Source organism: Dermacentor andersoni, chromosome 10 (genome assembly GCF_023375885.2).
Source record: "Dermacentor andersoni chromosome 10, qqDerAnde1_hic_scaffold, whole genome shotgun sequence".
NCBI lineage: Eukaryota > Metazoa > Arthropoda > Arachnida > Ixodida > Ixodidae > Dermacentor > Dermacentor andersoni.
The window spans coordinates 8,087,921-8,105,357 of NC_092823.1; the positions used below are offsets into that span (position 1 = coordinate 8,087,921).

Genomic DNA, 17,437 nt, shown 5'->3' on the forward strand with positions numbered 1-17,437 from the left:
CCGAGCGCAAGCAGCAACTGCGTACCCAGGATGCGCAGCCTACCAAGTCATCGTTTAATGAATCGTCGGCGTTAACCGAGAAATGTACACTGGGGCAGCACCTTCCACCTCCTCTGGTTAACCACCTGTACGGAGTGTTTGGGCGGTGATTTTTTTCTTTATTTCCTTCATTTCATTCTGGCTAACTCAGAAGGAGCCTATTTGAGGGCGCCGTTTTATTATGCGGGTGGGAGCGCGGTCACGTGGTATTCAACATATTTCGCTGGGTTTATTTATCGGTCGGGAAAAATTAGTACGCAATTAGTACGTCGCTGGAGATACCGACGTCAGACATTCCTAGGATGTGCCTACAGACGCCTCATTGACACTTTCATGATTAGGATAGCACGTCTCCTGTGAAATAATTAACAACAGCTAAATTAATTACGAAATAATTACTTGCGGCTCCTCCACTGTACTAGAAACAATATGCACTAGGTTTTCTTCAAGTAACTCATTGTTGCGCTTTCAAATCTTGGTGCATGACAGGTAATTGTGACCCCCTGTATTTTTTTATAATCTTTGCAGGCTGGTGACAATATTTCCACCCCTAATGAATATATAAAAATTGAAGTGTTTTTTTTTCCATGAGTGCTTAGTATTGCTTACTGGAAAGAGAAAAAAAACGGAGACATATATTACAAGGTAAATATACCTGGTAGCGAAGCTTCCATAGGAGCCCATACTGACACTTGTACTTGTTTGTCCTTATCGGGCGACACGTTTCACCGCCTAAAGAATGTTATCGCACAGCTCAAAATGCACTTGCATGTATCGGAAGTTTCTGGAATGTTATCGATGCTTCCATCCGCTGTCTGTGACCGAGCCTTGTGTAATCTGATCGCATGTGTGCGCGACGCTAATGATGTAGAAGTTTGTGGAAGGCACGCGGGTCCCAGCTATTACTCTGGAACATTCGACGACTCATGTTTAAAAGTTAATGCACTTGACCCACTGATAAGATTTTCGACGATCGCCGACCGTGTTCGCCGCTATCGTTGTGCTATAAGTGTAGCCTGTTTTTGTGGGCACAGGTTCGCCCAATAAAAGTTACTTTTGTCCTTCACAGTATTGCTACTGTGTTTTTCAACGTCACCACCACGTAACATCTGGTGGAGGTGCTTGTGCGTTCATGTACCGAACGCCCCCGCAAAGCCGCGATTCAAGCCCGATGCCCGAGGACAAAAGCAACATCGCTCAAGACCAGCGTGCTAGCCGCTGGCTGCAAGGACTGCCCCCAGAGCACGGACTTCTACCTGAGACGACAAAGAAGATCGTGGCCAAGACAACCGCAATGGCTGCCTCAGCGTCCCCCGTTATCCTGAAAGAACCTCGGGACCCACCGACCTTTCATGGAGCAGCTACTGAAGACCCGGAATACTGGCTGGAGACCTACGAATGAATCGCGACTTTCAAGAACTGGGACTCCAACGACAAGCGACGGCATGTATATTTCGCCTTAGAAGGCGCCGCCAGAGCGTGGCTTGAGAACCGGGAGTCGACATCATGACATCATCGACATCACCCGTCATCACAGCCTCGAGTGGCTTCGATTGTCGACAACGTACGTGAGGAGCTCCTACAACAACTCGGAGTAGCCCCTGAATCACCACTGCCTCAGCCGCAAGCGATGACGTACGCCACTGTAGCCCGCCGTCCCGTTCCCCCTCCGCGCCCACGGCCGGGCCCAGTGACTACACAGTTCCGTCGTCCACCACCACCCCCGCCGCTAGTACGCCAACCCGTCACCCCACGCGGCATTCCAAGGAAGACTGAGGTTTGGCGTGCCCCCGACCACCGTCCGCTTTGCTATCACTGCGGAAAAGCCAGGCACATCTACCGCCGATGCCCATACCGGGAGATGGGACTCTGAGCGTTCGCCGGTAACGCGTCGCTATCACAGATTCGCGAACGACCTCGCGATATCGCCGACTACGTCGCTGCCACTCAGTGGAACCCCAGACGACCGTCCCGTTTGCCGTCACCAGGCTGCTACCTGTCGCAGCAGCGCCGACCATACACCGGCCCAGCCCGGGGCCGCTCTGCGAGCCCATATCCGGAAAACTAAAAGCAGCAACCGATCGAGGTTCGGTTGCTGTTCGTCGAACTGACGAAGATCCTCCGCCGCCGACGAAGACGCCGAAGAAACTACCTCGACGACATAACGACACGCCGCAGTCCCTACGAAGCCTGGAAGCAAAGAATACGACGACGAAAACGACCTGACGACGTCACATACCAGCCACAGGTCAACACGACGCAGCCGTGATCTGACGCCAAGACCGAACTGTAATGCAAGAAAAAGAACCACCGACCTCAACGTGCTTCGTGACGGCCACGCAGTCATCGCCTTAGTCTATACAGGGGCCGATTACTCCGTCATGTGTGGACACATCGCCGCCCAGTTGAAGAAAGTTAAGACTGCATGGGAAGGCCCCCAAATTCGGACCGCTGGAGGACACCTCATTACGCCGACTGGAATCTTCACGGCAAGAATTACCGTTCATGACCGGACTTACCCTGCCACCTTCGTTATCCTCCAACAGTGTTCAGGAGACGTCATGCTCCGCATGGTCTTCCTGAACCAACAGGGCGCAATCATACACCTGAAGTCAAAATCGATAACGCTGTCGGAAGATCAAGTGATACCGCCGGAGAGCTCTCGTAGTCACCACGCCTTGAGTGTGCTAGAAGATCAAGTTAGCATCCCGCCGCGTTCCAGCATTATTATTTTCGTTGGCACCGAAACACCCGCTGACGTAGAAGGCGTCCTCGAGGACGACCAACATCTACTGCTCGACAGTGAAATTTGCGTCGCAAGAGGGATCGCGCGACTCCACGGAAGGAAATCGGAAGTGATGCTAACCAACTTCAGCCAAGAGTTCAAGCACATCAAAGGGGGCACGACAATCGCGTACATCGAGGAAATTGTGGAAACCAGCAATGCCTTTGTCCTCTCGGATACCGCCGCATCTCCCCCGATGAGCATAGTCCCCGAACCAGACTTCGACGTGAATGCAAGTCTTCCTATGAGTAAGCAGCAACAGATAAGATGTCTTCTCCAACGATACAAGGACTGCTTTTCGACGTCATCGAGCATTCGACAAAGGCCAGTTGCAAAGCATCACATAATAACCGAAGAGTGCGCTCGACCACTCCGCCAGAGCCCTTACCGAGTTTCGACGCGAGAACGTGAAGATATTAGGCAACAAGTCGACGAAATGCTGCGCGACGACATCATCTAGCCGTCGAAAAGCCCGTGGGCATCTCCTGTAGCGCTGGTGAAGAAAAATGGCGGAACCCTACGCGTCTGCGTCGATTACCGTCGACAGAACAAGATCACGAAGAAGGACGTGTATTCCCTTCCACGGATAGACGACGCATTGGATCGGCTATGCAACGCTAAATACTTGTCGTCGATGGACCTCAAGTCTGGCTACGGGCAAATAGAAGTCGACGAGACAGATCGAGAAAAGACCGCCTTCATCACGCCAGACGAACTCCACGAGCTCAAGGTCATGCCATTCGGACTGTGCTCGGTGCCTGCACCGTTTCAACGCGTCATGGACACGATGTTAGCAAGATTGAAGTGGCAGACGTGTCTTGTTTACTTCCATGACGTCGTTGTCTTCGCCGGAAATATCGACGATCACCTTAGGCGGCTTGCGACAGTATTAGAGGCCATCAAGTCATCAGGGCTCACTCTGAAGCCGGAAAAGTGCCGCTTCGCTTACGATGAGCTTCTGTTCCTAGGCCACGTCATCAGCAAATCTGGAGCACGTCCCGACCCGCAGAAGACAGCTGTCATCTTAAAGTTCCCGAGCCAATGGGCAAGAAGGCAGTACGCAGATTCCTTGGCATGTGCGCCTTATAGGCGCTTTGTCAAGGACTTTTCACGCATCGCGGAGCCACTAGCACATCTAACCAAATGTGATATCGAGTTCAAGTGGGAAACACTGCAGGCCGACGCATTTCAAGAACTCAAACCACGCATGCAGTCGCCGCCGGTACTTGCACACTTCGACGAGGACGCCTATACCGAAATCCACAATGACGCCCGTAGCCTAGGACTCGGCGCCATCCTTGTCCATAGGAAAGACGGACTTGAACGGGTGATATGCTAGCCGGTCGCTGCCAAAAGCTGAAGGCAATTATTTTACGACTGAAAAGGAATGCCTCGTCATCATTTGCGCTACAGCAAAATTCCGCCCTTACCTCTATGGCAGGCCATACAAAGTCGTCAGCGACCATCACGCGTTGTGTTGGCTAGCTAACTTAAAGGACCCTTCAGGACGGCTGGTGCGGTGGAGCCTCAGACTGCAAGAATATGAAATCCCTGTAATATACAAGACCGGAAAAAAACAGTCCGACGCCGACTGCTTATCACGCGCCCCCATCGATCCCCCACCGCAAGACGACGAGCACGACGACGCCTTCCTTGGAATAATAAGCGCGGAAGACTTCACTAAACAGCAACGAGCCGACTGGGAGTTTAAAGGCCTCCTCGAGTATTTGGAAGGGAACACTGACGTTGTCCCTCGGGCATTTAAGCGCGGGTTGTCTTCGTTCAAGCTACAAAACAACCTGCTCGTGAAGAAGAACTTCTACCAGTCCGCTCCAGCTACCTTTTTGTTGTACCGTCAGCGCTGCGTCCAAAAGTACTGCACGCCCTACACGACGATCCAAGCGCTGGGAACCTCGGATTCTCGCGGACGCTGTCGAGGATACAGGAAAGGTATTACTGGCCGCGTCTGACCGCCGACGTCGCCCGTTACGTCAAGACATGCCGAGACTGTCAACGACGCAAGATACCACCGACAAGGCCAGCAGGATTACTACAGCCGATCGAACCTCCTCGCCGACCATTCCAGCAGATTGGGATAGATTTGTTGGGGCCGTTTCCGATGTCAACATCCGGGAATAAGTGGATCGTCGTGGCGACGGACTATCTCACCCGCTTTGCAGAAACTAAAGCTCTACCAAAAGGCAGCGCAGCCGAAGTGGCGAAATTTTTCGTCGAGAACATCCTGCTGCGACATGGTGCTCCAGAAGTCCTCATCACCGACAGGGGAACGGCTTTTACAGCAGAGCTCACCCAGGCCATTCTGCAGTACAGCCAGACAAGCCACAGGAGGACAACTGCCTACCATCCGCAGACGAATGGTCTCACGGAGCGCCTCAACAAGACCCTCGCCGACATGCTAGCAATGTACGTCGACGTCGAGCACAAGACGTGGGACGCGGTCCTGCCGTATGTAACCTTCGCTTACAACACGGCGGTGCAAGAAACAACACAGATCACGCCGTTTAAGCTGGTTTACGGCAGGAAGCCGACGACGACGCTCGACGCCATGCTGCCCCACGTCACTGACGAAGAGAATGTTGACGTCGCTAGCTATCTGCAGCGCGCCGAAGAAGCCCGACAGCTCGCCCGCCTGCGGATCAAGAACCAACAGAGGACCGACAGCCGACACTACAACCTCCGACGACGCTTTGTCGAGTACCAGCCCGGTGACCGTGTTTGGGTTTGGACCCCTATACGCCGACGAGGACTGAGCGAGAAGCTCTTGCGTCGCTATTTCGGACCCTACAAAGTCATCCGACGTATTGGCGCACGAGACTATGAGGTCGTGCCAGACGGCATTCCGCATTCACAGCGGCGCCGCGCACGATCTGAAGTGGTCCACGTGGTGCGCCAAGGCACGCGGGTCCCAGCGATTAGTCTGGAACATTCGACGACTGATGTATAAAAGCCGACGCGCTTGACCCGCTCATCAGATTTTCGACGATCGCCGACCCTGTTCGCCGCTATCGTTGAGCTATAAGTGTAGGCTGTTTTTGTGGGCACAGATTCGCCCAATAAAGGTTACTTTTCCTTCACAGTATTGCTACTGTGCTTTTCAACATCACCACCACGTGACAATACGTTCAAAACATGGTGGTTCATCGTCTGTTCATGGGGCGTAACTCCATCTGTATGTGGAGGGAACACTTCCGGCGGAAGAAAAATATAATGTGATGCCATATCCGCTAAAAACAAAAGTGACTTCATTTTGTTTTCCAAGGCGCAAAATTGGTTTTGTTGGCCTGCTTTTATAGCTATATATTCAAATGCCCCGACATTCGACTTGATGGGCGTTTCGAGCTTTCAGGAAAAGGCCGGCCGTACGGTTGTCCAAATTTCGCCCCTGCATAGAGCATGCTTCTTTTGGAGGGCGACGAAAGCTTTAGGTGTAGAGTGCTGATCCTAGCGTCGAATGCCAAGCCCGTCGCCCAGCGCAGTCGCACGAAAACAACTACACAATTATCTGACGGTCGTAACTCATTACTTTTGACTGAACAGGTTAAGAAGCGATGAAGCTAGCCGCGTCACTAAATTCAGACAAACTTCTACAAGCAAAAAGGCACAACGCGTGAGGGGGTCGTATTTCAAAACGTGAACTTTACCAGCGCGCCGTTCTGCACATTTCAAGAGGCGCATTGCATTGTGAGTGATAGCGGCGTCAACGTCACCTGTAACCATGGGCGCTGTAAAGAAATCTATTTGTTAATAATAATACAATTAAATAAACTTGTTTTCTTAACTCTTCACGAATATATAAAAGTGACCAGGAATTAGATTTTCGCTGAATGAATTTGTGTCCCGCTAGAATTAAAAAACGCTTTTTTATTTCCCCATGTTTGTTCCCTCCATACATAGTCGCGCTTCAATCGCTGCTCCCATAACCACCCTTGCTGATGTCCGTGACAACTTGTGGTGAACAACTTTTCGCCTGAAGCTTCGCGACCTACTTGGACCGACCTTGCATATTATTCACGTGCATTTCCCACGCCGTTGTTAAGAGTCTGCTGAAGGGGCCACTGACGTCTATGGGTTTTTCAGAGTCGAAAAAGCATGCAAAGCAGTTTGAAGCGAATTGAAGATACATATTCATTTTGTAGACCTGGCCATCCATACCTTTAGAAATAATTGTTAATTGACTTGGTTCTTCTTCAAAAATATCACAAACATTGTCCTGAGTATATACTTAAATATATTGTGTATGTACATGGGTGTTCACAGTGGAAGTGTAAAACAATGTAGAAATGAGAAAAAACGCATGAGGCAGCCGCCGCTGTTACTTCTAATGCCCTTGTGCTCCAATTGACAGAAGTGAAATAAAGCGAAAGTATTAATTAAGATCCGTGCACATCCGCGCCCACAACGATGAAGTAAGCCACAGTAAAATTTGAAGTCAGAAGGTCGAGGCAAGGCAAAGAAAACCTCAATGATGTGGGTGACAAATTCGGGTAAGTACAATTTAGGTGACGGGGGAGTAAGTTTCGGCATCGGCGGGACAGCAAGCCCCCCCCCCCCCCCCCCCCCTCACCGTAATATTCGGGAGAGGGCGCGCGCCCCGGAGCGAGGGTGGTTGTCCTCCTTTCAGCGTAGTTTTCCGCTGATTCAGTTTCTTTCGAAATAAAGTGTTAGTTGCGTGTAGCGTCCGTGTTCGTTATTTCTCTCTTTACATCTATGTCTTTTTCGAGCACTTTTTCCTTAAGATGGAATGCAGGACTTGTCAGATTGCCTTCACGCGCCACTGCTGCCACGTGAGGACCGCCTGTTTTAGTGATGGCAAACAGTAGGGAAAGCGAAGTACAAAAGGCTAGTGACTGCAGCGAAGCACTAGCTTGACATTCCTGCAAGCCAGGTGGCAAGCGAAAGCCTTTTCTCAGCCTGCTCTAACACAATTACTAGCAGGAGGGAGTCACTGACTTGAAGAGGTGTTAAGAACTAATGTTCTTACACGGGAACTTACGTTATTGTCCTAAACCACTCTAAGGATCCGAGTGGCTTGCATTGTGATGTTTTAACATTTAACCGCAAGAGGTTGTACCATGTAAGCTTCGCATGGAACAGTTTTGGAATTTACTGATGCTGTTTGTGATAAATTCACAAGTAGCCATTGCTATTGCTCTCACAAGATATTAGTGACGCGTATACTTATTCTTTTCTCGGATACTGCATTTCACCCGCTAAGAACTTGGTTATCGCTCAGCGCAAGACGCGCCTGCATGGTTGGAACTTAGTGGAACGTGACCGATCGCTGTATGCGTTATCTGGTATAACCTAAGCTTCTATAATCTGATTGTATGCGTGACGCGATTTGTGTGGTACTTTCCGGACGACATGAGGGCACAAGCAATGACTCTGGAAAATTCGATGACTCTTATAAAAGCCCATGCGCTTGACCGGAAGATCAGATTTTTGACGATCGCCGACTGTGTTCGCCACTTTCATTGTGCTTTGAGTGCATCCTGTAATTCTGGGCATAGGTTCTCCCAATAGAAAGTGAGTTTCACCATTCACAGTTTTGCTACTGTGTGCTTGACCGTCACTACCACGTGACAATAGTTAGCATTATGAAGTTAGTACATTTCAATTTGTTTGTTTTCTATTTTGGTTGAAAATAGGCACTTGCGTGTTGTTTCCTGTAATGTTGTTTATGTTTCTCTTCCTGCATCACATCAGTCAGTTCCTACATTCATCCTTGAGCAACTGAAGATGAGGACTACGGCTGCGCATGCTCTAGAAGTTCAATTTTAAAGCGAAGCTTTCTATGTCTCGCTGATTCGTACGTGACCGCCGAAAAAGGACTGCAGAAAAGCCAACTCACACTTCTGCTTAGAACACTACCGTTTACATTCGCAGTACCGCGCCAGCGTCGACTGGCCGGCCGGTCAGTGCCTGATAACGGCGCGAAGCGACCAGCTGAGCAAGAGCAGCGCGTGCGCACAAAGTTCACTGGAAGCGAAGCGCCAGTTAGGTCTGATAGGCATGACGCCACTTCTATTACCCTTAACTGAGCTTCCCTGCTTATTGGAGACAGCAAAGTGCGCATGAACACGGGCTTGTCGTAGAATGTGGTAAAAAAATGAAAGCCCCTTTCTTAAACAAAGATGGTTGAACGCCGCGCTACCCAGACGAACTGTCTACATCTGCACTGTGTTATGCGCGTCACGCAATGCATTCCCGGCCGTGACCATGGGTAGGCCACGGGTGCAGCGCACGGCATAACAGGCTGCGGTACACGAACGTAAGCGCGATCGTGTCCGTAAGGCCAATCCCGTGTATCGGCAACGGCATGCAGAAGCCATGTGGGGGACATTTCTGCAGCCGAGATATCTACTGGGCTTGAGATCGTCAGCGTGTACATCAGACAAAACACGTCTCGTTGTAGCGCGGAAACGTTCGCGGCAGAAACAATGATGACGTTAAAGCCACGTAGTATGTTGATCCTCGTGTGCGGTGGCTGTAACAATTATGTGGCGAAGGAGCACGGGAAATGAATCGAGAGTTTCTTGCTAGACTGCTACTCGATGAAACTGCAGATGCTACAGAGAACCACGACGCAACACTGTTCCTGCATTGATCGCACGTTTGCAAGCAGGCTGTGTCACGTTGCGATGGCAGAGCCCTTGACCGTCTACCACAGTGATCACAAGGCAATACTGTGCAAGTGCAGAGCCGTCCATGAAAGGGCGAGTGTGTGCTTGTAGTCAACGGCTGCATGATCTCAAATAAAAACTTTGTAACTGAAAGAAATGTGTCTTCATTCAGCTTCAACGTTGCAAAAATACAATCTTCAACAAGCTCTCAAATCACATATGCATAGCATCGGGCCGCTCAGCATTTATTAGGTTGTTTGCGTGGTCGTTGGCTTTGGACTTTCACTTTGATTCAGTTTGCATAGGGGGAAAGCTTCACGTTCCACCATCTTTTTTTAAGGAAAAGGCTTTTATTTATGTACAAGTTTACTTGAATAACAGACGGGAGTATTGTGTTTGTATAAATTGTTCTTTCAGATAGAGTACTCAACACTGATGTTTACCTTCTGTTGATGATAAGGCCGATGTTGTCATAACTGTTTTGTGCGTTTCATTTCATATTTAGCTGTATTTTTACTGTTAGTTTCAACATTGTTTATTGTTTATGTCACATTTTGTTTAATTTTTGTCTCAGTTTTATGGAAAACCTGGTGACAAAATGCCACCTTGAGTTCTGTAGTCACTGCTGTATTTCTTCTTACAGTTACAAAATATCTCGAACACTCTAGTCGCTGCTGTTTTACGAGCTTACCTCAGTTTACATAATTGTAGAATCTTTTTATCGGCTAAGATTAATAGTAACATTATTTTCTTCGAGTTTGTGAATATTTGTTTCAAATAACGTGCTGCGAAAAATAGGGATGTATGGAAATTGGTTGTCTTAGTTTTCGAAAACTATTGAAATATTGCTGGATTCGTATTTGATTCTGTATTATCACTGTTCGATTCGTATTCGATTTCGCTCTAGAATTCACTCTTCGCACACCCCTACACTGCAGCGTCAAGACGATACTTTGCAAGTGGCCGTGCATCACCTCCCATTGTCGTATGCTGCCAGCATTACTGTGAATCGTCATTATTCAGCACAGAAAATTTCGTTTACATGCTTGTTGCAGTACGTAGTATTTGTATGAGTTTTTTGTTTTCTCTTGGGGAAACACAAAGCGCCTGGAAACACGGACGAAATACGTACAGCAACGCGGGCCCCCATCTTTGCTCTGATATTTATTGAAAGGTGATAATTACTGAATATGTATTGGGTCTGCTTGTGCGCCCTGCTACATATGCACACCCTGCAGCGCTTCCATGCGATAACTGTATGTGCGAGGAAACAATCGCCCATCTTCTTTGCGAGTGTCCCTGTTTCCGTGGGCCTAGGAAAGCACTTTCAAGAGTGTTATATAGTCTTGGCAAACGACCTTTGTTGGAAGAAAGGGTCCTGGGACGCGATCCCTGGGGCACGATGCCTGGGTCCGTGATCGCCCTCAAAACAGAAGGCTTCGAAAGCGTTGTGCTTCTTGAGGAGAACTGGTCTTAGAGGCAGACTTTAAGCAGTGCCGTATTCTCGTTTGCTGCGGTGCCTTTCTTTTCCTTTGCTCTTCCCTTTCTTGTTTCATTTCTTTTGTATTATCTTTTATTCCCCAGCACAGGGTAGCCAGCCGGTCTGAGAACTGGCTAGTTTCCCTGTCTCTACGTCTGTTAATTCCTTCTTGCTCCTGCAGCGTTTGCGATGTGTGTGATCAACTTGCTCATTTCGGCATATGGTTTTTGTTGGGGTACTAAAAAAATTGGTCAGGATTTTCATCCCAAAATAATAACAATGCAAATTTTGGACAACAATTTGTGCAGAAAACTTGTTTACAGACACGGAATGGCCTTTGCTGCCCTCTAGGCCCACGGCCATGCCAGCGGGCCCTAGTGGTCCTCTACGCCACGAAGCCAAGAATTATAGGGCCAATGAAACCGGTGACACTACGGGCAAGCAAGGAGATAAATACAATGAGAAGGAGAGTGTACAAAAAATGCTGAAGCACCTGGTAGAGTCAATGCGCGTGATTCTCGGTGGTCTCGAGAATCCGGCCGCTAAAAGTGTCCTACAAGTGCTCGCCGTGCTGGAGCCGCTTATTGCAGCTCTTTATATACTATAAAGCTTTTGTTTGCCGCTTATGCTGTTCACGCAGGGAAGGCCCCCACACCAGCTTCGTCCTAGTGCCTTTATATTTAAGTTCAGTTGAATTGGTGACTACAGACTTGATACGGAACCTGATAGTGGCTTCATGGATGACATTTGTGAATGTTTATCATCAGAGTGTTGAACTTGCTTTCACCTTTGGGCATCCCTCTTTTTATGTCATCATTATCCCTCATCACACCTTTATGTCCCTGTTCCCCCTCCCCCTGTGCAGAGTAGCAGGCTAGAGCGCCTTAGCTCAGGCCGACCTCTCTGCCTTCTTTCAATTAAATTATCTCTCTCTTGTTTTCGTTCGTGCTCCTTTCAGCCCAGCCACAAAGGAATTCCCAAGCGAAAGCAGTGATATAGACCCAGACAAGGTACAGTGCGCGATCCTTCTGTTCTACGCATTTGTACTTCCAAAGATACGCACCGAGTTTGTAGAAAACTGATCTAATATCACGTTGTCTAGGTAGATTTACTAAATCTTGTATGTCCAGTTAAGCCATTAAACTGAATGAGAGTATGTCGAAATTTTTATCTGGATGTACACGGCCTCTACAATCACCCTGCTACAAATATATGCTACGAACAGTGCGAAACGTGGTGTATCTTCATTTTATGCTGAAAAAGAACAAAAAATTGCGATTTCTAGCGGACTACTCAATATTGCTGGAAATTTTCTGAAACGAGAATGGAGGCGACGCGAGAACGGAATATGCGTCTTTCTGCTTTTGTCAATGCAGGATTCAATAGCGGAGTGTTGCTATGCTCTGGTTACAGTCAGCCCTCAAAGAATCGTTCGTACACATAATGCAAGTTTCCTTCGTTAATTACGTGTACTGCCTCATGACTGCAGGGCTCCAGGGTTCACTGGTAAGATATGTGGCGGGAAAACTCCCACTGAAGGCGCAGGGAACACGGCGAGGAAGAAAGAAAACACTAGTAAAGTAAGATATGCCGTGGTTCCCTATGTTTGTAGCACCTTAAACAATATAGGCGAGTTTTTTCTTCTTTATACCATATCCTTAAAGAATCGTCTGTGACTGGTAGCATACCTCGACTCTTTGGGTTACCCGAAGAGGCGGACATGCGTGAGAAATCCAAGTGCAATATCACCTAATTAGCAATATAGCGTTAATTATGTATCAATTAATTTCCTGACCTCCCATGCAGTTTACGCATTGCAGTGGGTGAGTTCGCAAGGCATATCCACTTGGAACATATTTTCAGGAGGGCACCAGGTTCGGGATATGCGTCATCGAACTTGCGGGAAAAGCTTCTTGTGATTCCACTTTCTCCTTTTCTTTTTGAAAAAAATAGCGATTTATTTATTAAAGGAGAAAAATAACCAAGACGTCAATTTTTTTTCTGTGGCAAACTTTGGGAAAGATAACCAGCGAAAAACAATGTGCACAAAGTAGACGACGACAGGACGTGCATGGATCTAGCCTAGCCTCGTCGTCTTTTGTGTGCACTGTATTTTTCGCTGGCTTTTCTTCTTCAAATGTCTTTTTTTTCTATTTGTATGTTATTGGGCAGCTTCTGAATGGAATCTGATCATTTGCAGCACGTTATGGCCGCAACAGCGACACGCCCCCTCGTAATGGCAAGGGGGCGAGGGTGACGAAGCAAGCAAGCAAGTACACAATTGGGCACCTGAGAAAGTCCAAAACTCGTTCTGTGTCCCTCGGGTCTTTGAAGCCTCTCTTGAACATCAGCGCACGTGGGCACCTGTCGTAGGTGAACCAGTCGCCGTACTCAGCGGCCAGCTTTGCCATACCGCTTACGTTGAAGATGGTAGGGAAGAATCTGCGCATATTCAAGTTGCGTGCACTGCATTTTGTAGGCCGCTAAACAATGCGTGTTTGTACTCGCACACAATCGCACAAATATTAGCAGTCAAGAGGATCGCGGACATTGAGTACTATTGGTAGGCAGTTATACAGTATACAGGGTGATAACAATTGAGCTTTACACAGTTCTTAGAAAGTAAACTAAATGTAAAACATAAGTTATGCGCTCAGGGGTGAGGGCGGGGTTAGAAAATGTTAAATAAATAAATGTTAAATGCAATTATATAAGATACAGAGTAGCAGTAGTAGCAGTAGTAAACAACTTTATTGGGGTCCTGAGGAGCTGGCGGGGGGCTTGCTAGTAGGTCCGTACACAGCCGTTGGCTATTCCCATGTCGGAATAGAGAGGCCATGCCTCTCCGCTCATTCACGGGCCCTCTCGACAGCCACGAGCTGGACGTCTTGGCTGGGTTCTGTGATGGCCTTCGTCCAGTCTTCCTCTTGGTGGAAATTCTGCAACACAGGACACTGCCAGAGCATGTGGTTTAATGAGCAACTTTCAGTGCCACAATCTAGTAAGAGTGGATCAGTGTCGGGGTGGAGAATGTTCAGAAAGCCCCTAGAGGGGTAGGACCCCGTTTGGAGCATGCGGAGAGTGCTAGCTTGCGATCTGTTGAGCTTATGATGGGAGAAGGGAAAACTCTGCCTATTCGCTCTGCAACTCGAGTAACTAGACGATCACTGTGGACAAGCTCTCCCGAACTCAACCGAGACACCGTCCCATCGCGCCATAAGAAACCTCGCGCACGGTCCTGGGCCATCTCAATGGGTTTCAGGTGACCCGGTAATACGTCTGGTCCCATGTGAGCTGGGAACCAGACTATGTGATGAATAATGCCAGAGGGGGGTGTGCCGTTCAGAATCCTGGCTGCCTCTTTGACTATCAGTCCCCAGGAGAATGCTCTAACGGCCGCTCTAGAGTCCGTGTACACCGTAGCGCGTCTTGTGTCAAGTAAAGCGATAGCTATGGGAGCCTGTTCCGCCACGTCGACCAAGGAGGTTTTCAGCGAAACTGCCGAGAGGATTTGTCCCCTATCATTGACTATTGCTTTGCCCTGAGGGTAAAATAATTAAATAAATAAATAAATAAAATTGCTACGGAGAACTTGTTGGAACTGGCGTGTCGTGCCGCGTCAACAAAGGTCGGTGTTCCAGATATGTTCTTTAAGTACATACAGGGTGATAAAAATTAAGCTGTACAGATTTCTTAGTAAGAAAACTAAATGGAAAGCATAAGTTATGCAGGAAGGTGAGAATATGTTAAATAAATAAATGGTAAATGCAGTTATATAATATACAGGGTGATAACAATGATGCTTCATAAGTTTATTAGAAAATAAACTAAATATAAAACAAGTACTGCTACCAGGGAGGGGGGGGGGGGGGTTAGTTACGCAGTCAGGGTGTAGCGCCACAGCGGCGTCACACTGAGGAAGAACATTGAGCCGCTCCTGAGGGTCTTGCTTGTGTAAAACAGACGAAGTAAGATGAAAATTTTCAGGTGGCTTTCTAGGAAAAGTGGCGTAATAGACGAAGTTTGCCAAGTGGTAGTGTGTGGAATACTTCTGCCTCTAAGTTTCCAATACACACATTCCCGCTTATTATAGTCACTTAAGTTTTTATTATGCGAATCAAGTTATCCAATATGGGCAAATACATACACCAAGTAAATCTGATATAAACGTGCATCGACGAGGCACAGCAAATAAAGCAGAAACAAATATACTAGAGCAATCATGGTGTAAATAGACAGAAACGTCAACAGAAAACATTAACAACGGACTTGTGCAACCTTGCACAATCACATCCAAATTGTTTGCTGAAGCTGTTTATTTCGAGCAGTTTCAGTAAGATTCGGTTGACTATAGGTTAATCACATAGTTGAAAACTCTGTACATAAACATACTGTTTGAAGTTTTACCAGGATATAACGCTTTACAGCACATGTTAAGGAAATTTTACAAAGACAGTTTTCAAGCAAGCACAACTTTCTTTGCCAGAACATAAGAGCCTCTATAAGTGTGGTTTGGACAGCGTAAGCAGTATTATCTGCAAGGTTGCAGAAAATTACAGCGTGCTCCATAGTGACCTTCGCAGCCCTTTTGTGTCCCTCGCACCGGGCCTGTCAGCGGATAATCATGCATTGATTACATATGGCTTCAACGACCTGCATAGTTGCCGCTGTTGCGCATGCGTGCCATCTATTCGCGTGCAGACGCCTGTCTCCATAAAATAGGACACCTTCTGTCTTTAAGGTGCACTTAGTGTAACGTTAACACCGGCCACTCGTATGTACTGCGGGTCGCTCCAAGTACCCCGACGAGATAAAAATCATTCATAGTTTCACCCAAACGGCGGGGCTTTATTAGCGACAGCAAAGTATTACACAACTACACATAGTACAGTTCTTAGTTCTATCCGGCGTAAATATTGCAGTAAACATTTGGCTGCTAATTAAATTAGCAAGTTTGGTGTCATGCGAGCACACGCAAAAATGAATAGATCTCACTTGATGACCGCGAACACTCACTTTCACAAAGCTGGTGGGATGACGAGTGCAGCGACGATCTTCTGCTGCTTTTAGCTTCAAGGCGTAACCAAAACTTGACATTCCACGACCTTCGACAATAGGCGTGCGCGAAGGCAGCGTTGCCTCGCCCAATCTGGCCTCCGCCAGAGATAAGGTCCACGATAGGGCCGCGCACAGCTGGGCTAGTGGATGAGACGTGCACTCACCTGCTACTCCCTCTGCCCCGCCGCCAGCGCGCGCTTTATCTCGCTACCTCCCACACTGGGCGCGAAGCCACCATCCTCGGCTGACCCTCGTACACTACTTTTCGCATCCACAGCATACGATGTGAAGGGCGCGATAGGATCTTACCGCACCTGAACATTATACGAAACCTCACGAGCGACGCCGACGTTAAAAATTTGCAGGGAGTGTTCATATTGTTACGAAGAGGAAGCCCGATGCACAAATATATCTACAACTGTTTACATAGGAAAAAGGGGTAAGGGCGCAGGCTGGTCAGAGCTCCAGGAAACAGCCTACCACTTCCTCTTCGTCTTCCCCTTGCGCGCACCGTCCTGTCCAAATACACTGTCTTATAACCCCCGGGGGCTGGAGCGCTGTCCCGGCGCTTCCTATAATGATAAAGAACTAGCCGAACAGCACGGTTTATATGGGTCATGTGGACGCGTCATTCGTAGCTGAGGCGAGGACGGCGTGTCTTCAACAGGAGAGATTTCGTAATTCAGTTGGCCTAATTGTCGCAATAACCGGTAGGGCCCGGTATAGCGTGACATAAGTTTTTCGGATAGGCCGTCATGGCGACTTGGAGTCGACAGCAGAACGAGATTTCCGGGAGAGAAATCAAGGTTCCGGATGCGACTGTCGTAGCGAGTCTTGTCTGACACCTGAGCTGCTGTAAGACAATTACATGCAATCTGGCGAGCCATACGAGACCGATCAACGGCATCATGGGCGCATTCCATGATATGTCGCAACACCGAAGGTAGCAGAGTATCAAAAAGGCAGAGTGCGATGGCGGCTAAACAAGAGGTAGAAAGGTGAGAAGCCCGTAGTATCATGACGTGACGGATTGTACGCAAATTTCGCGCGGGGCAAAATGCTGCCCATCGCGATGGTCTGCTAAACCGTACATAGACAACATCTCTGTAATGGTACGATTCAGTCGTTCAGTCTGTCCGTTCGTTCGTGGGTGATATGCAGTTGCGAGCTTGTGTTCAGTACAGAAGGAACGAGGTATATCTCAGACAACTTGGGACAGGAAGTAGCGGCCACAACCTGTAAGCATCTGCCTTGGCGTGCCATGGTGAAGAATCACGTCTTGAAGTAAAAAGTCTGCTTCATGGAATCGCAACTTTGGGATGCCTTACAAGGCCTCAACGGACGCTCCGCGACGGGCCCTGACGAAGTCTCGAACAAACTGTTGAGAAACCTAGACGGAAAGTCGGTCGAGAAGCTCACCGAATAAATCAG

General features: G+C 48.2%; 1 protein-coding gene across 5 annotated transcripts in view; it reads right to left on the minus strand.

Annotated features, from left to right (window-relative positions):
* LOC126519729 (putative phospholipase B-like 2) overlaps positions 1 to 17,437 on the minus strand; it is a 252,868-nt gene that overhangs the window by 46,191 nt on the left and 189,240 nt on the right. For all 5 annotated transcript variants that reach the window (XM_055065362.1, XM_055065361.2, XM_055065364.2 and 2 more), the window contains one exon: positions 13,238 to 13,390. In XM_055065362.1, coding sequence (XP_054921337.1) covers positions 13,238 to 13,390 — 153 coding nt within the window. The remainder of the gene's footprint in view (positions 1 to 13,237; positions 13,391 to 17,437) is intronic.